A 21031-nucleotide genomic window follows, 5' to 3' on the forward strand; every position below is an offset into this window, starting at 1 on the left:
GCAAGGGGTTGACACAACCTATGAAGCAATCCACAGCCACTGCAGCATGAGTTCGATCCACAGCCAGAGAGCTACCCACATGGCACAGCAGACCTCTCCGGACTCGCCCACTGTTCCCCTCAGCAGCGTACTTCAGTCATTCTGCCTATTCTGTTCCCCACTCTGTCTCTGGTGAATCCTCTCACTCCCCACACTTCTGGCCTGTACTCCAGCTCTTGTATGCATAAATAATAAATCTTTTAAAAAAAAAGATATATGGTTAGATTAAATTTGGCTTATTTTCATTTACTACTTTTACATGTACATTAGTAAGAATGGATTCTAATTTTATTAACTCAATCTTTGAAAGACATTGGGAATAGAATTAAGAGTATCAGTACTATTTATACTTTTGTTAAAATAAATCAAAATGTTTTGTGTCTTTTCTGCACTTAGGAATATTTTTCAAGATTCTATTGCTTCAGTATCATTTTTACGATTTTAGCTATATTTGCATTTATCTATTCAATTATATATTTAATATTTTTCTTCATAAGCTTAATATTAACTCACTTTTTCAAAAACCTAAGCATGTACTCAGCAATAGACAAATTATTCAAATACCAATTATAACTTTTCTAACAAATTTAATATTGTTTAAATAAAAAATTATCAACTGTACATAATTTAAATCATTACCTATTACCCCTGGAATACAATAATCTTTTTAAAAAATTATTTATTTATTTATTTATTTATTTATTTATACAAGAACTGGGGTACAGGCCAGATGCGTGGCGGGTGAGAGGATTCACCAGAGACAAAGCGGGGACCAGAACAGGCAGACTGACAAAATACACTGCTGAGGGGAGCAGCGGGCAATACAGGAGAGGTCTGCTGTGCCATGTGGGTTTCTCCCTGGCCAGCCGGGATCGAACCCTCACTGCAGAGGCTGTGGACAGCTTTACAGTGTTGGCCTCAACCACCTGCGCCACCAGGGAGGCTTGTGATATAATAATCTTTGGGAAAAGATGCACTAGCTAATTTTAGGTAGCAAAGAAATTATATTTTTCTCCTAACTGAAAAATTTTACCTATAAAACCATTTCCTTAAGTCACTTTGTGATGTCCAAGATTACTTTTCTGCCCAAATGTGTCATTTCTTCGTAAAGGATTTAAATAGTTTTGTTTTCCTAGAAAATTTCAATTTCATCAAAATTTTCTATTTTTAATTTTTTTAATCTCCACATCTCTGATTATATACATTCTTTTATTGTTTGTTTTGGGTATTTGGGTTTTCTTGTATTCTTAATTAATCTAACTGCAGCTATACCTACTTCTTTGTTTTAATGTAGACGCTACTCTTAGGATTTTCAATTCTATTTTCTTCTTTTTTTTTTGTTCATTCATATATTCATTTATTCAACAAATCGGGCAATGTGCTTAGTGCTGAGTTTAAGAGAAGAATGAAAAACACAGTAATACTTTACTTCATTATTTTCCACCCTTTTAAGAAACTCCCTATTTCCTCAGATTTTAGTTATTATTTTCTAATTCTTTGTGTATAGTGATTACTTTGCTTATATTCATTCTTTCTTTTTTGTTGAAAGTTTTCAGAGGAATGAATTTGGTTATTATCTGTAACTTTTATGACGTATTTCATAATGATTTTCTCATTTTTCTATAATTATAGTTTTCAGTTGTTATTTGGGGCAAAATTTCCAAATGGATTACATTTTCAAAATTTCCATTTTTATTATCTACAGTTTTGCTGCTTTATGAGTACAGAGTGACCAGTAAAATTTCTCTTAAGAGATTATAATGAAGTCTTCTTTGTGGTCTAGAATGCTTTAACCATTCCACAAATTCTCTCATTTTACTTGTGAATTTTTCTATACACTTCTAATACATTTTATTTTAATTACTTCAAGTGTTTTGCTAGTTAATGCACCAGTGATTTTGTAATGACTACTTTTTCTTCTTGAATTGTACTTTTATTGATATAAATAGTCATGGTCTGATTTAAGGTACTTTGGTGGGAGGGGGGTATTGTTTCAGAAGAATGACCTTGTAAGTCAACAAAGCCATGAGAGATAGCCACAATTAAATCACATTTTGTTTTACTATCAAGAAAAGTTTCTGCTTTAAGGGAAAGAAAGAAACTGCCTTACAAGTAAGAAATAAGTCAGTGTTCTGTCAAGTCAAAGGTCTTGGCGTGAGATGGGAAAATATTTACATATTTCAAGTGCTAAGAAGTGCAAATTCTATTCAGGTTATATGACCATCTAACTGGGGGTCTCAGGCTCCAGTAAAATATAATTAGAATTTAAAGTAGATGGATATAATGACCACCTTCTTCAAGTTTTGGTGACAGTATTAAGTAGAGATTACAGAGATTTTGAATCTATACCCAGGCAAATTATCAATAAAGATGAGGGCAAATATAAATATCTTCAGACAAAGATTGAGAAAATGTAGCATGTGTTGATTATCCTGTATGTACTAAATCAAATATGCTCAAAAACACAGCAAAAGCTGAAATTTGGAGTCTAGGGTAAGAATTCTGTCCTTGTCCTTGCCAGAGACGCCTGTTGGTTAAATAAAACTCAGCAAACTGAGCAGGCAACCTCCAAAATTACATAGGACAAAATTCTGACATCATTTGGAATAAAACACTTATGTAAATATCTTTTAATTCAAGAAAGGTTTAGAATCAAGTAAAATACTTTAAAAGTTTAACAAGTAGTAATAGTATTATGTGTTTACAAAGATCTTCATTTTGGAATTATATGTTTAATGTTTAAGAGAATTGGACCTGTTAAGAATCACAGATTAGCCTTATACTTAATTTAAATGTGTAACTGAGTAGTTTATCTTTTAGTTTGTCTACACATACACACATATACATACAAAGATAAAACATGTAAGTATTTGGGAATATAGAAGACTAAAGAATCACTGTGTTTATAGCTATTAAATTTATAGGACTTTAAAAAACTGGATGTTTGTCAGTCAGACTTTAACAGAAAAATACATATATTAATAAACACAATTTTTAAAATTTAAAATTTACTAATAAGCAAGCTTGCAAATGGGACTGAATTATTAATCAAAGATTCCCTTAAGTAATACTCATTAAATTTTACTAGACTTATAAGTAGAATAACAAGATGCTGACTTCAAAGCTTAAAAAATTCATTTTTTATTATTCACAATTTTAATTGACTTAATTTCTAAACTTAAAATATCATCTGAATATGCTTCTGCAGTGTGTATACTTTGGTTTCCGTCTACCTATAAGAGGAGACTTTTTTTTTATGGGCAGCTTAACTCATTCACATTTATCATAGTAACATATTTGATATCACATCTGATGACTTTTTACAAGTGTTATCATTGATCTTTGATATATATATGTTTGTGTGTGTTTGTTTGTGTATATATATTTATTTATATAAATATAAATAAATTTATATTTATAAATTTATATTTATAAATATAAATAAATTTGTATATATAATGTATCATTTTTTAATCCTAAAAGGGAGATTTCCCTAAGCATGTCTCTCAGAACAGTACTTCCATTTTGAAATTGCTCTATGGAGCAAAATACACCTAAGGAAAATGCATACTATAGTCTTCTCCTGGTGAACATAGTTCACACTGATGAATTCTTAAAATGTAAAACTGATTGCAACAGAAGTCATGTACTCATCTGTTCAAGTCCTCCAACCAACTCCACTTCCCTCCTAACCTTAAGCCCCAAACTACTATGAATAAGATAAAACAGAAGGCAAAAAATATTTTGGAAATGAAGTAGATAGGAAAACTGCAATAAAAAGGTGAATATAGAGATGACAGAGAATATAAAAGTTTAGCCAACAGAGAGATGACAGAGAAAACACTCCAGCCAAAGCAAAGGGAATGAAAGTAAGAATAAGAAAAAAAGGATCCAAGAAGTCATGGACTAACCTGGACTAACCCAAGAATGGACAGCACCAGAATGTGCCCAAGTCCAAACTAAAACTCAGTTGGAAGGCTGGAAAGAATAAAGAAAGCTTATGGGTCCCTTTGTATGTTCAAGCCTGTTCTAACCCACCTGTTTTAACCTATTGATCACAACAACCCTGTAAAATAGGTTATATTGTTATCCACTTTTCTAAATGGAAAAAACTGAGACTCAGCTTAAGTCACCTGCCCAGTCTCAAAATTAGGAACTGGCAAAACTATGATTTGAATATGAAATCTAGCTCCAGAGCCCAAATCCTTACCCACCAAGCTTGCTGTTTTTGAGAAGAATTTGAATGCTCATCAGAACTACAACAATCTGCAAAATTAGGAAGCTCAATTCTAGGATAAAAGCAGGCTAAGAATTTTAAAAATAAAAAATTATAACTCTTTCACTGAGTCCTATTTTTATTTTAAAGTAAAACTGCCTGTTATAAACTACAAATCAAGCAAATTTCCTTCTCTGTAAACCTACATGCAATATATGATTCTACAGTAAGTAATATATATTCTAAATACTGATTGGTTTTCAATATTGAGAATCAAGCTTTAAACAATGCACAGAATATTTAATAATACAAGTTATGGAACAGAACATTCCAATCATGTAAAAGTCTGAGAGGCAGACTGGGAATAAGATGTGAAAAACATAGAGGAAAAGGCAGAAGAAATTAAATTAACTAGGCATAGACACTATTTAAAGTTGGTTAGTCAAAAAATATAGGTGATAAACAATAAATGCCTTCCTTTGAACTTTTCAAGTTTTATTTTTATTTTTTTTTTTATTTTTTTATAGAGGCATGCTTTATTTATTTGTTTGCTGGTTTGTTTGTTTTGTTTTTGTTTATACATGCACTGGGTACAGTCAGAAGCACGGGAGGGTGAGAGAATTCACCAGAGCCAGAGCGGGGAGCAGAGCAGGCAGAAGGACCGAAGTACACTGCTGAGGGGAGCAGCGGGCGGCAGGAGAGGTCTGCGCACCATGTGGGACCCTCCTCCGGTGGCCGGGGAGCAGCCGGGGATCGAATCGGCGCCGCAGAGGCCACGGGCAGCTTCGCAACCCAGCGCTCAACCGCTGCGCCACCGGGGAGGCCCTTTTATTTTATTTTTTTTAAGATTTATTTATTTATTTATACAAGCACTGGGTACAGTCAGAAGCACGGGAGGGTGAGAGAATTCACCAGAGCCAGAGCAGGGAGCAGAACAAACAGGCTGATGAAATACATTGCTGAGGGGAACAGCGGGCGGCAGGAGAGGTCTGCGCGCCATGCGGGACCCTCACCCGGTGGCCAGGGATCGAACCGGCGCTGCAGAGGCTGTGGGCAGCTTCGCAACCCAGCGCTCAACCGGGGGAGGCCCCTTTTCAAGTTTTTAAATGAAAATTACATATAACAAAGATTAAGTAATTTCACAGCGAACAACTACATATCCACCACTTGTAGTCCACCATTAGTGTTTTATTATACTAATAAGAGATGAGAAATTTGGAATATAACTTTCAGGGATGGCAGAAGAGAAGATTACAGTAGTAAATGTGCACTTTATCAACTTTCATATTCAGATTTGAAAATAGCCTTGAAAGTTAATAAGGCAAGAAATAGTATAGGTATAGCATATTATGAAGAATTACAGAGCTGTTTCTTTGAAATGCATCAAAAAATAAGATGGAATGATGGATGGAGGACAAACAGATGAATAAAGCAAAAGTAGAATGTTAGATTCTGGACAGTAGGTATGTGGGTATTTACTATAGATGTTTTTCAATCATTCTGATCAAAAATTTTTTAGTAAAATATTGACATAAAGGGGTTGAGTGTGGTAAAATACAAATACTGGCGAATATGTTAGCGTTCACCATCATGTTGTCCTCTGCTGGGCACTCCACAGACATTTTCCAGTCCTGCACCATCCAGGTGTGGCTGTATGACCGAGTCTGGTCAGTAGCTTGTGGATGGAAAAGATGTGCACCACTTACAGGCCTGGCCTTTCTTACAGGCAGGATCCTCCCTGCGCTCGCTCTTCCCCTGGCTACTGGTAAATCCACTACAATTTGGAAGCTAGGCATTAGTGAAAGTTCAGTAGCCTGAGTCATTAAACACCCCTGACTGGCCCCAACTCACACTAGACTGCTACTTGAGGAAGAAAACAACCTGAACTGTTTGAAGTGGCTCTTTTGGGATTCGTCTTTAATCACATTTAGTATTAACTATAACTAATACAGAGTTACAACCAATGAATTATAACCAATACCTAATGAATAAGTAGAAGCTTTTACTTTTGTTTCATGTCATTTGTATTCATTGTTTAAAACACGGGCATACAAATTTAAAGCAAACAGTAAGCAGATATCAACTGTTAGTGACATTGAGGAAAGCCTTCTAAGCTCACCTTTTAATAAGGTCTCCTTTAACATAGTGGACTCCTTTGCATGAATATAAAAAGGCAAATGGCACTACTTCCTCTAGATTAATACAACCCCATCTGGAACCACTCATCCCTTTATACCTAGATGCCTTTGAACAGTGCACAATCTGCCCACCTATACCCAGCAGTCCTCTCTGATAATCTTGTTAAACACTGAATGATAACCAGGACCTTCTAGGAAGTAACAGATGTGGTCATCAACATGTTCTGATTCTAGCTGCCCTCATTCATGCAAATTTCAAGTCTTTTACTTGATCTATGTCTCTTGTTCATCCTATAATACCGCAATAAATCACAATGATCACAGAGAATTACAGATATCACAAAAAAAGAATCTTGCTGCCAAGTTGGCCAATTCCAGAGCTAGAGAAGAAGCAGTAGTAGAGGACCTGGTCCTGCCTCAGACAACCCCAGAGGGAATGAGGAGTTCCCACTCCATTTTTCTTTCTGAAGTGTTTCTCTCTAATAAACATCTTTCATTTCTAATTCTGTTTAAGTACCTGCATCTCAAAGGACAAAACTGACTCACTATAGGAACCCTGTAAAAATCAGACCTGGGGGTTGTTCTCATCTTGTCCAGCCTCTCCTCTCCATCACTCACCTTGATCCCTTGCTTTGAAGACCCACTGTATGACTTGTTCAGATTTCAGCCTAATGCACCACACTGCCAGTGGGAGGCCTATACCTCATCCCAACCCCGGTGGTAAAGCAGAATGAGGATACATTAATCTTTAACAAAACCCTAATTTCCAGAAGCTCATTAATTCATTCTGTAGTTATTTTATAATAACATTAAGAGACCAAATGAAATTAAACTCACACTTACAGCCAACAACAGCCCAGCATTTAAAGTCTTTCCTAAGATTTTTCTCATCAGATATCTCCAGCTTATCAGACTGAGTTACCATTCTGAAATTATATGCAGTATTTGAAAAATGCAATAAAGTAAGTCACTGATATAACAGTGTCCTTTTCATCTCCTATCCATCAGAGTCTTTTATAAAGCAAGGTCACTTCGAAATTGGAACATCGACACCCAAGTAACTACTAAAAGTTCTAACAGGAGGGACAATCTTTTCACAATTTTGACAAAGGAAATGGTACATAGGGGTTTTTATAATAGCTTGGCAGGTAGGTACTAATAAGAGGTGTTTTTAAAATGTTACATATTTTTTACTTAATAGTTTATAACAAGGTTGTTTATGACCAGGGCATTTTGTAAATACTAGTTATTCTGCCCAAAGAAGTTTGGAGAAGTGCTGTATAAATGCCCCTATGTAGCAGGGCATGGTTATTCTATGTATTAACCCTAAATTTCAAATTTTTCTTCAATCTTCCCTCATGGCAGTCAGAATTTTCAAACCCGGTCGTACCAATCCAATGTTCCACAAATGCCAGGGAGGGACCCACCTCAGTCCATAAAACTGGAATGATATGACTAAGCCTGCTTAGTCTCCCAGCAGAGGAGCCGCTGAGACCCTAGGAGGTGGGAGGTGGGTGAAGAGCAATGGACTGAGGTTAGGAGGAGCAAAGTTCTAATTACAACACTGCTCCCAATTCTAGAGGAAAGTCATTTGGACAAGTCACTCCACCTCTCAGAGCCTCAATTTCCTCACTCAATTCACATTTTAAAATTACGCCATTGAAAATTTTTTTTCTGACTGTCACAGAAACACATACTGTTCCTAATCAGCAAAGATGCGATTCTTGAGGCTAAATTAAATCCCATTTTCCTCATGTGACAGTATACAGAAATGTCCCGTTTTGTTTTTAAACGCTACCCCGTGGATATCAGCATCTAAAAATGTGCTGGGGTCCAAGGTGACCAACCAGAAGATGAAAACTAGAGCTCAGCTGATTCTCCATCAAGCTCACTTAATAGGTGAGGGATTAAAAATTTGATAAAGGAAGAGTTTCAGTATCCCGAAGAAGCAGAAACTATTTTGGGTAAGAAACAGTCACATCCAAGCCTTTGCTTGGTCTGAGTATGAGTAACAGATCTGCTGACGGGTGACCCCTTCCACGAGACTCCACAAAGTGTGATATGCAAACGATGCACTGCAAAATGGACAATGAACCAGAAGCTGACTGCCAAGTCACACTTTTCATCGCGAATGCCCAGAAAGTCTGCAAGAACTCGAGAAGGGGTACATGAGACCCTGTTTAGACTGCAGATGACAGGGGCAAGTCGGATCCCACCACCTTGAACTCGGCACAGAGGACCCCGGTCCCCCTGGACCCCTCTCGCCCGTCCGGCCTGCGCGCTCCTAGCCACTGGCCAGGCTCTTTCCCTCCCCACTTGCAGCGACCGGGCAGACCCTGGGCTTCCAGGTTTGCGTTTGTGGTGAGTGGCATTTCCTTGTCGCGGAACAGGCACAGGTAATTTCACAACCCCATTAACGCATTCCAAAAGCAAGAATCACATCGCGGCGCTTCACCTTTCCACTCGCCCCTTCGGCGCCCGCGGGCAGAGCGGCGGCCGCCGGCCCGGGATGCGGGTGGGGGAAGGGCGCCCGGCCGGAGAGGGGGCGCGGCGCGACCCCCCCAAGTGCACAGACCTGGCTCGGGATCCTCGGGCCGCCCGGAGTGGTTGCCCATGCTAGGCCGACTCGAACGGCGGCCGGCTGGGCGGCCTCTGACAGGGTGTCCGCGGCGCCGCAGCTCGCGGCGGCTCGGGCTGAAGAGGCAGCTGCGTCCGGCGGGTCCGCTCCAGTCAAAGAAAGAGCCGGGCGCCTTCCAGTTCCCGGCGGCCGCCGGCGGAGCCGCTCCTAGCCCGCGCGGGCGGGCCCCGCCCACCTCATCTGCATACCGCCACTCGCAGGCCCGCCTCCTCCAGCCACACCGCCCTCCCTGCGAGGCCCGCCCCCTTATCTGCATACCGCCCGCCTCTTCTGCAGTCCAGCGCTCGGGAGCGTCCAAAGGTTGCCTCCCAGGCGTGGGAGGGACGCGCCCGCTGACGGCCTGCAGGCATGTAGGGGCAGTGCTGGAAACTGCAGCTGGACACTGGAGGCTGGAAAAACCCCACCGCGGGGAGGCTGAAGCCAAGTGTCACGGGAAAGACAAAATTGTGCACTTGAGAAACTAGATCTATCAGGGCAGAAAAAACTAGGGTTGGCATAGAATAGGCATTTAATAAGTTGTTGGGGATTTTTTGGGGGCGGGGGGTGAATGGATGAACAAGAAGGTGGTGAAGAAAATGGTTCACGAAAGACTTGGCCATTATCCGAGATGAGTACCACTCTAGTAATAAAAAAGGCATAGCAGTTCTAAGTGGAAACTGTTTTTGCTGCTATCAGAAATACCTAACTCAGGGAAATTACCTTGAATGACTTTAATAATTAATCTCGTGAATAGGACAGTAAGAAGTAATAAAATCTTGCAAAGAGAACTATTTTGGACCAACAAAATCATAAGGGAAATCACTGGCTCTGTCTCCTGCATTAAACACCATATGAGCCATTCTTAGCTCTTACTTTCAACTTCTTAGGACACTATTGATGACTCTCAACTCCTGAAAAGAGTTTATTTCAAGATATCACACGCTCCTGGCTTTCTGCCCACATCCCTGCTTGCCTCTTCTCAGTCCCCTTTGTTGGTTTCTCCCATCCACTTGGCCTTTAGACCATAGACTCCCTAAAGCTCAGCCATCTCTATATAACTTGGTCATCCCAACCAACTTGTGGCTTTTAAACACCATTTCCATCTCTCCAGTATGGTCCTGTCTTCAGGATAAATGAACTCCAGGTTCATTTATCCAACTATCTTCTGGACACCTTCACTTAGATATCTTAATATAGGCATCTCCATTTTAACTGGAACAAAATATAATTCTTGATTTTCTTCTATAGACAGTTCATATAGTCCTCTCCACTTTCAGAAATGGAATGTGTTGGTACCTATGTATTGTAAATGCCACTCAGTAATTCTCACCCCTTCCACTACCGTCACCTAATCCCAGCCATGGTCATTTCCTACCAAGATTATTGCAACTGCCTTCTAACCAGTCTCCTCTTCTTCTGCCCCTCCCCCTTTATAATTCAATCTTCACCTAACAGTGAAGTTTATGCTTCTGAAACCTAGGTCAAATCATGTCATGCCTCCATTTACAGCACTCCAATTGATTTCTGACTCACTAGAAGACACTGTCAAAATCCTTACCGTGGCCTCCAAAGCTTTAGATAATATTCCCCTCCATCAGAAGACTCATTTTCCCCTCTCACATTGCTTTTGCTACAGTAGCCTACTTATTGTTTCTCAAATAGGCCAAGGATGCTCCTATACACCTTGCTGTTCCCTCTGCCTAAAATGTTCTTCCCCTTATATTACATAAAACGTATGGAACACTCTCTCACTTCTTACATCTCTAGTCAAATGTCATTTTAAGAAAGCTTCTCTCATCACATTAAACAGTTTACCAAACACTGAGCAAACACACATTTCCCTGCTTTGTTGACCTACATGATGCTTATCAGTATTTAATATACTATATATTTGTTTACTGTCTCACTGAATGAATGAATTTATAAGCTATTCTAGAAACAAATCAACCTTTACACATTACTTCCTTTCAGCAGTAATTCTACAAGTTTGTTTCTTCAACAAAACTACTCTGTCAAAGATAGGACTTATAGCTCTATTCTGTAACCTATAAAATGAGTACAATGCTGAGCACATAGAAACAAGTCTACTAAGGCAAATTACATAGGATTTTAGAGAACAAATGCTTTTGAGATCAAGTTCACCTTTAGAAAGGTGAAGAATGATCCTAGAAAAGATAATTAATTTCCCAAAATATTTATGGAACAATATATACTGCTGAATTTGTGAACACCAAATTCAATTTACAGAAGCTACAGACTTATCCAGAGATTTTCATAAACTGGTAAGTCATCATATTAATTAAAAAAACTGTTAGGCAGTTAATGTGGGTCTCTTTATGAAAGATGCCAAGATGCCAACCCAAAATAAATCTGGACTTCTATGGCTAGCCAAAAATATCTAGTCAAGCCCTACATATTTTTCAAATCTTGACTCTTTCTCTTGTTTTTGTTGGAACTTGTTTATTTCAGGCCTTTAATTCATACAAGGATGCATAAGCATTAGCTTTCCAACTCACTTGCTACTTGTAGTTTTGCTATCGCTCACATTGCTCCTCCACCCAAGTTATCAAAAATGCAATCTGCCCATATCCACTTCTGCTTAAATGCTCTCTGTGACACCCCTCTACATTAAGAGAAAGTCCTCAGTTATTCCATACAATATACAAAGATCCTTCCTTACCTTAGACCCCAACTTGGTCCCTATTATTCAAAAGTATACTCTTTCATTTTATATTCCAGCAACATGAAGTCAATTGGGCCCTGAACACTCCCTATTGTTACAGGTCTCTATGCATTTATATCTGCTATATTCCTTCTGATTTGATACTCTTCTATAACTTGGCTGCCTAGCAAATGCCCATTCATCTTTTAAGGCATCACTTCCTTGAAGAGTTTGCCCACCCCAGCTGGCACTAAGTACTCTGCCCCTTATGGTACTCCTATACCTTGTAAATGCCGGTATTTCCCTACATAAGCACCCTATTTTAGCCATTCTTCCTTATAATCTTCCAAAGATTGTCACCTCTTTGAGTGGCAGTGAAATTCTTATTTTTGTACTCCTAATACCTGATATGTAGTAAGAGAAGTAAATAATGTATTTGTTTTCCTTGTAATGTAATTAAAATCTAACTTTTCAAACAATATACCTCTGCAATGTTTGATGAAACTTCTGAAAGATTCTTTACCATCCAGAGAAATCCTATATTATTGAAATGAGAAGACTGAATATTATAACACATCAAGCTGTCCAAATTAATCTAAAATTTTAACAAAGTTCAAATTAATAATCGTTATATATTTATTACAAAATCACCTGGAATAATAAAGGCACTGGAAAATCCGAAGAATTTTGGAAAAGGAAGAACAAGAAGGAGAGATCTATCTTTTTAAAATTAAAAACATGCCATAAAATTACCTAAGAAGATCACTATAATTACAAAAAATGGAAATTCCCCCCCAGCAGATTTAAAATCAGTTCTTTTAAAGAAGCAATTCAAATTAAGCGAGATCTATATCTCATTCTTTATGCTAATATAAATTCCAATTTAATATAAACCTAGCCATAAATGTAAAAATCTTAGAAGTAAACGTGGATGAATATTTTTATAATATTGAGGGGGGAAAGCCTTTCTTTATTATTCAGCTTTCTGTCTTGAACATTTTCAAATTCATAGAAAAGTGTAGAGAGAATAACACCCTGAACACCCTTATATACTCACCACCTACATTTACCAGTTAACATTTTATCACATTTGCTTTTTATTTCTACCCCTCTCCATTTTTCTTTCCATTGAATCATTTGAAAGTATGTTGCAGACACCACGACACTTTACCCCTCAATGCTTCCAGCATATTCCCTTAAGGAATTCTCCTACAATACCATTATCACATCCAAGAAAAGCGATATTTTCAAAATATCAAATAGTTTCTATAGTTCATATTAGTCAAATCATAATAGTCAAATTTCCCCATTGTCCCCAAAATATTTTTTCATATATCTTTAAAAAAAAAAAAACACAGTATCCAATCAATGTTAAATTCTGTTTAAAAAGACATATATACTAAAACCTCTATCAATGACAGTTTTGGGTGCCTATAGTAGCTATCTGACAAAATCATTTTAACAGGAACTAGAGAAACTTAACACACTCATAGGATTATTTCTGATGACATGACCTCACAATTTTTTAAAAAAGATTTAGTTATGTATACAAGAGCTGGGGTACAGGCCAGAGGCACAGGAGGGTGAGAGGATTCACCAGAAACAGTGTGGGGAGAAGAACAGGCAGAATGACTGAAATACACTGCTGAGGGGCATGGTGGGCGAGGCAGGAATGGTCTGCCATGCCATGTGGGTATCCCCCTGGCCAGCCGGGAATCAAACCCTTGCTGCAGAAAATGCGGACAGCTTCACAGCGCTGCGCTCAATCTGCTGCACACCGGGAGGGCCTCAACCTCACAATTTTAAGTATTAAACAATTAATAGTATTCAGAGGTAACTTTTAAAAGCACTACAGTAAAAAAATAAAAGCAGGACAGTGAGAAGTCAGGTTGTGCCACTCAGACATATTGGGCAAATGAAAAATCAGTCACCTAGATGTGCTCCAAAAATCAGTGGTAAATAATGGCAACAAGGGTTCTAGGGGTGATGGTTGACGCTGATGTCAAAGGTGTCTATGATTTTGCTTTTTAAAAAGACAGCAATGTAATTCTAAATTACTATATTTTATATAATATATAGTTTCAAATGTAGTGTAACTAGGTTGATAAGTTAGACGTTAAAATGATGGATTTTCAGGGGCCTCCCCGGTGGCGCAGCGGTTGAGCACTGGGTTGTGAAGCTGCCCGCAGCCTCTGCTTGTATAAACAAATAAATAAATCTTTAAAAAAAAATTTACGGATTTTCTATTTTATTTATTGTCAAAATGTTCCTTTAAGGGAAAGAAAGAGATTTAAGGAATCCTCATTGGAAAAAACTCATTGAATGAATGAATAAAAAATATATTCAGGCATGTACAAGAAAATAATATGTAAATGCCCCATTTTTATTAAAAAAATAAATGTTGTATTGTCCATATTGGTCTGTATAGAAATAAATTTTGACATGTATATAACAAATTATTAAATATAATTGCATCTGGAAAATAGTTATAGATGACTTTTTCCATAGCAAGTACCTCTAATGCCTTCTCAATAAACCTATTTTATTTACTTTTATGATCAGGACATACAAAAAGAAAACAATGTACATATCCTTAAAGCAAACAATTCTAAGATTTATTCAAATGAAATAATTAAAAATATGTCTATATAATAATTCTTAACATTTACTGAGAAATAATTACTTGCCAGGGGCTGTTCTAAGTATTTTTTATTTTTTAACTTATTTAATCCAACAAGACAAAACTATTTTTAACCCAAATTAAAGATTGGGAAATGACTGATATGCATCTTTGCTGGGGTCCCCTTGACCACCACCAGGTTCGGTGAGTCACTGGGAGGACTCACAAAGTTGCAGGTGGTTGTGCTCAAGACTGTCATTTACTACAGTGAAAGCATACAAGAAAGGCAAAGGCCCATGGGGCAGAGTCCAAAGGAAACACACTTCAAGTTTCCAAGAATTTTCTTACCATGAAGTCAAACAGGATATGCTAATCCCCCAAGCAATGAATTGTGGCATCACAAGTCTAGTGGCATATATGAGGGACACTCATGAGAAACTCAGCACCATGGTTTTTACCAGGGGAGGAGGGGACACACTGGCCACGCAGGTATCCTCTCCTAGCATGTACCAAAAGTCCAGACTGCAGCCAGGTAAGTAGGTATTCAGCATAAAGCACAGTGTTGGTGCAGTTTAGTCACAGTGAGCCACTCTTAACAGTTGGATTGGTGAAGGAAACCATCCCCAAATTCAAATTCCCAGGCACCAACCAAGTATGCACCTTCCCAGCTGCCTTTCTAAAGATAACAATCCCAGGTCTGCTATGCTCACGCCTTCCTTTCTGCACAGTACCCACGCTGTTTGTCTCTAGTTTGTACCTTAACAACTGTCCATTGCTTTCTTCTACTTGCAATAGCAAAAAGCTGGGGGAAATCCTTTGATATTTAACACAAGGGGCCTAGTTACGTACTGATACAGCTATACAATGTCATCCTGTGCAGTCTCTAAAACAATGACTCAGGCACAAAGTTATGAAGCAGAACAGTATATATATATTAAGAATATAACTCTTAGTTTTTGTACATAAACAAACAAAAAATACCTGGATATAAATACTCAAATAAGCAGGAAAAGATTTAGATAATTATACCTTGAGACTAAGTAAGAGTGGCTCTATTTGAGTGGTAAGATTTTGATACACTTTATCTTCCTTTTTTGCCTGTTCATATATTTTAAAATTTTTCTTTAGTGCATATGACTGCTTTTGGCTTTTGTAATTGAAAAAATTAACTCAAAAATCACTTATAATCTTAAAATAATTTCAGGTATTATTACTTATATCACCAAAAGAGTCTTTTGTTTCCAGAAGGATTCTTTAAATAATTATTAATCCAGTACATATACAATTATTTAACAAAGCCATATCTTCCCCCATAATACTTCTGCAGTTATTACTAGAAGACAGTACCTAATTTTTACTAAACACCCAAGTATTTAGTGGGTACTTGGGTGTTACTATAAATACAATTACCAAACTTTAATTTTAAACATTTATTATGAAAAATGTCAAACAATTACAAAAGTAGAAAAAAATATTGTAATGATCCTCTATGTACCTATCAACCCAGTTTCAACAATTACTAATTCATGGCCAATCTCGTTTCATCTATTTTTCAATTATTTTGAGCAAATCTCAGGCATCCTGTTTCAATGGTAAATATTTCAGCATGCATTTCTAAAGATAAGGACTCTTTAAAAAAAACCCACAATACCATTTTCAGTTTTTCAACTGAAAAACTTAACAATAATTTCTTAATCAAATAGTCAGAGTTCAAATTTCCTCATGTACCAAGATCTTTAAAAAATCATGAGCCATAGCACAACACACCAATTAAAATGGCAAAGTATCCAAAATGTTGACAACACCAAATGCTGCTGAGGATGAAGAGGAATGGGAATTCTTACTAATTGCTGGTGGGAATGCGAAATGGTGCCATCATTTAGGAGAACAATTTGAAATTTTCTTATCAAATAAAACATGTCCTTGGCATACAATCCATCAAATGCCTTCCTTGGTATTGATCCAAATGAGTTGGAAAGTTATTTCCATACAAAAAGCTGAACATAAATGTTTATAGCAGTTTTATTCATAATAGCCAGAGCTTGGAAATAACCAAGATGATAAATAGTCAAATGGAGAAGCGAACTACGGTCCAAGCACATAATGGAATAGTATCCAACTACAAAAAGCTTATTGAGTCACAAAAATATATGGAAAAACCTTAAGTGTGTACTGATAAGTAAAGGAAGCCAGCCTGGAAATTATTTGGGTAAATAATTACCCAAAACCTATATGATTCCAAATATATGCTGAAAAGGCAAAACTATGGAGGCAGTGGAAAGATCAGTGATTGTCAGATGTTCAGAGGGGAGGGAGGAAAGGTGGAACGGGTGCCCCACAGGGTCTTTTAAGGCAAAAACTACATGATACTACAGGGTGGATACATGTCATTATATATTTATTGAAACCCACAATTCAAATAATCACCCAAAACCTTAAGCAACACCACAAATCAAGTATAGAAGTCATGGGATTACCTATCTGCCATTTTCCTGCTTTTTTTCTTGCTAAAGAATTGTAGGGACATAACACTGATAGAAGGTCATACTTAGCTGAGGAGGGAATCTTACACAGTCCAGGGCAATCATGGTGATTCCATTTCCTTTGGCAGTGACTGGCCAATAACACATAAGGGAGGTGGTGTCTACTGGTGAGAAGGTTGGGACAAATTCTCTTGCTCTTAAAGGGACATACTGAAAGAGATGCCCTCTTCACCACAGGCCAAGTCTACCATCTACCCAATGCTGCTTGTGTCTGTATCTTCTGTGCCTCACATACAAGGTCTGATCTTGCTACAGGCTTCTTTCACGGAAGCCTGTGTCCGGCTTGGATTCCCACTACACCCAAAGTTGCCTCCCCTGGCTTGGCAACTACACCAATAATTGCCTTCAAAGCTATGTCACTGGCAAGAGATGTTTAGAAAGATAATCATGATAATGCAGCACTGGTTGCTTCTGAGAGGTGCTACATGCTTTTGCATCCTTTGTATTTTTCTACATTATATGAATGTTTCAAGCTATCAGGTATTAATCAATTTAACACAAATGTCATTCTTCTTAGACATTGTTCATTACCAAAACTAATAAAGTGGCTTTATATACACTGTGCGGAATACAAGGAAGATAATATTTTCCATGCCTAAGAGGGCTCAGATTACTTTATTCAACAAATAATATTCAGTATCTGTTTCATAAATGACACTATTCAAGGTTTCCTTATTCTAAGGGAGGAGAAATGACCTCAACTTTCTTAATTACCCAATGGCAAATTGATAAACAGAGACTAGGCTCACACAACAAAGAAAAAAGCAAGCGTAATTTGAACATGGGGAGAAAAGAGTAAAAGAGAGGGTAACAAAGCTAAGTGACTGAATCAGAAGAAAAGTTCCTCAGGCAAATAGCATTGGTCTAAGAAAACACTCCAATGATGAAAGGTTGGCAGAACAGTCAGGGGAGGATCTATAGGAACAGAAAGCTGATTAGGGTTTGCCTGGAGCTAGGCATGGAAACAGGGGTTGACTAGAATAGCACAAGGGATCTTTTTGGGGTGTTGGAAATGTTCTAAAACTCAAGACTGTTTTATCAGGTCTTTTTTTTTAAATTTTAATTTTGGAGATTACATTTTGTTCTTCCACATGTGCACATGTTTCACTCACCCTCCACCACTCAAGACTGTTTTATTTCTGGACGAAAGAGCCCCATCCTCACTCTGGATGAATTAGCATCACTGAAGCCTGGGGGTGCCTTGCTGCTAGGAATAAAGGCACAGGCTTTGAAGATGAGATGAAGGGGTAAAAAAAAAAAAAAGGGAGGAACCACCCATACTGGGGATGTGCATGTTTACTGAGTGTGCTGCCAGCAGGTCCAACTAACTGGATTCAACTCAGAATAAGAGAAAAAAGAGAAACAGGCAGGAAAGAGAAAGAGTAGAAGGCAGAATATGGTGAGTGTCTTAACAAAAATACAAATACAGATCACAGAAAACTTTTTGAATGGGGACTATAAAGCATATCCCATTGTGAGGAGATCAAGACAAGCTTTATGAAGGAGGTGTCCTTTCAGAGTGAACAGCATTTCTGTCAATGTCCAGAGTGGCAGGAGGGCAGGGGCGGGAGGGTGGCGCCTGGTGTGGACATGCGCATCCTGAGACCCGCAGGCTCTAGCAGCAGGGCCTGGTCTTTGTTCATCCCAGTGAACAAAGGCTTGATTGTGAAATACTCTGGAGTGTGTTAGAGAACAAGCCACCCTGTGGCCCCGGATCATAGCTCAAGGCACAAACAAGGGAAGGAGATAGGCTGGAGTGAGATGACCCTGAATGAAGGCAATCCTTACCCAGAGAGGAGTGGCTGATGTGCTGGAGCAGAGAAGTGGAATGAACAAAGCCGTGGGCTGGGAAGGTAACTCTGGCCCTACAGAAGGTGCTCACTTACAAGGTCATCTGCCTGACAGTTTACAAACGACTCATCAAAATAACCAACACACCCCATTTTGACAGGACACACTGATGAACCCCTAGGGCAAGGTGAATGCTGGTGGCTGGTGGGCTCTCCCTAGGACAACTGTGCACTTCCGCTCCCACCATTTGTGTTGTCAGCTGCTAAGAGTCAGGTGTTGTTACCTAAGCCTTTTTACACTAGTTATACTTATGACTTTATTTGCCTAACTTACTTTTAAAAATATATTTACTTACATATAAATTTTTTACATCATTGTTCATTATTGTACAATGTTTGATTTAACCAATGAAAACAGAGAGAGACAATGTTTCTTCAAAAGCTACTCTGAATGCTTTGAAAAGTCTCAGTGAAGGTGAGCCCCTAAAACATGTCTGTAGCAACTATAAAAGAGCAGGGAAATATCTGTAAGCACGTGAAAAAATTCAGTGTGCAGTCACCTGAAGTACCTAAGTTCTTGCTACTATTTAAAGAAACTAAATTGGAAATCAAGCAAGATGTATGACAAGTGTGGAAAGGGGTTAAAGATCTCCAACCCACAGGTCCACTTCAAGAAAATGCCTTGGCCTATAACTGGAGATCAGAGCATTAGTACAAACTAAGCTGTTTTAAAGTATAGATGTTTCATTTCAAGGTCCCCTAATAAAATCAACCTTGTCAATTCATTGACCCAGATGGGTCCCAGTTGCACAGCATGAGTTTGGAACAAGTACCAACAACTCCAGCCAGAAAGCCAGCTATGTTGGTTGGGGCCAGGTGATCCCAGAGGAAATGGAAAGTGTACAGATGTGCTAACCAAGACAAATACATGTTGAAGGAAGGAAGGAAGCTAAGAAAAATAACATGTCTCTGGGTGACAGAGAAACAGTACTGCAATTAGGGTTAAGTCCAGATGTTGCAAGAAGCAACCAAGCAACTCTGCAGTAAGGAAGGACAGTTTAGTTTAGATGAATCCAATGATAATGAAAATGTAAAATACATGTGAACAGGGGCTTCTGTTGTTTTGTTAATCACATCATCCCTAGTGTAACTGGTGGCTGAAGCCTGGAGGGGGGTTGCTGGTGAGGATAGATAGCCCCAGGGAAAATGCTAAAAAGTATCACATTTTGGGGTGGAATGACTGATAAGAAATATAACCTGCAGAAGCAGCCCCAGATATTTTATTTTTATATTTAAAAATTTTTTAAAATTTTTATATATTTTTTACATCATTTTTCATTTTTGCACAATGTATGCATTTTCATCTTGGTTATAGTCCCCATACAATTCCCACGCCCCCCTTGTTCTGATCCTACTCCCTCCCCCCCTTCCGCTAGTGTGTCCCTGGTTTATAGTTGCTTGTCGATTTTGATTTTTACTTTACTATAATTAGTCTTTCCTGGTCCCTTATTTTCCTGGTTTTCTAAATTCCTGCTATGAGTGAGATCATTTGGTATTTTTCTTTTTCTTTCTGGTTTATTTCACTGAGCATGATCCCTTCCAGCTCCATCCATATTGCTGCAAATTGCATGAGTTATCTTTTTTGATGGCTGAGTAATATTCCATTGTGTATATGGACCACATCTTCTTGATCCAGTCATCTATTTTTGGGCATTTGGGTTGTTTCCATAGTTTACCTATTGTAAATAGTGCTGCTATAAACATAGGGGTGCAGGTGCCCTTCTGAATTAATGTTTCTGTATCCTTTGGGTAAATACCTAGGAGTGGAATTGCTGGATCATATGGAAGCTCCATCTTCAGCAGGTTGAGGAATCTCCACAAAGCTTTCCATAGTGGTTGGACCAGTTTGCACTCCCACCAGCAGTGTAAGAGAGTTCATTTTTCTGCACATCCTCACCAACATCTGTTGTTGCTAGTTTTTTTTTTAATATATGCCATTCTCATTGGTGTAAGATGGTATCACATTGTAGCTTTGATTTGCATTTCCCTGATTACAAGTGATGTTGAACATTTTTTCATATGCCTGTTGGCCATTTGCATTTCCTCTTTGGAGAAGTTTCTTTTTAGCTCTTTTGCCCATTTTTTGACTGGGTTATTTACTTTGTTTTTGTTGAGTCTCATCAGCTCTTTGTAGATTTTTGTGATCAGTCCCAGATTATTCAGTGTTTGGGATACAGTGTTTGAGGATGCAGCGTTTGGGATTCAGTGGTCCGGAGTTAGTGATTTGGCCCCCACCACACAGATCTTTCCACTATTGCGGGCCTCTGATTAACAAGGACAAGCCTCCAGCAGCCAACCTCAGAGAGGAAAAGTTTGGAGGCTTTGCAATTAGCCAAGCAACTGAAA

General features: G+C 38.3%; 1 protein-coding gene across 10 annotated transcripts in view; it reads right to left on the bottom strand.

Moving 5' to 3' along the window:
* Positions 1–21031, bottom strand: part of SPECC1 (sperm antigen with calponin homology and coiled-coil domains 1) — a gene marked incomplete at both ends in the record, with an annotated part of 167007 nt that overhangs the window by 113105 nt on the left and 32871 nt on the right. The window contains one exon of one of the 10 annotated variants that reach the window (XM_084236845.1): positions 8969–9008. The exons of the other annotated variants lie outside the window; for them this stretch is intronic. Coding sequence (XP_084092971.1) covers positions 8969–9008 — 40 coding nt within the window. Of the gene's footprint in view, positions 1–8968; positions 9009–21031 lie in introns of those variants that run through there. 10 annotated transcript variants of the gene reach the window in all.

The sequence above is a fragment of the Talpa europaea genome, assembly GCF_964194135.1.
Source record: "Talpa europaea genome assembly, chromosome: 7".
Lineage (NCBI taxonomy): Eukaryota > Metazoa > Chordata > Mammalia > Eulipotyphla > Talpidae > Talpa > Talpa europaea.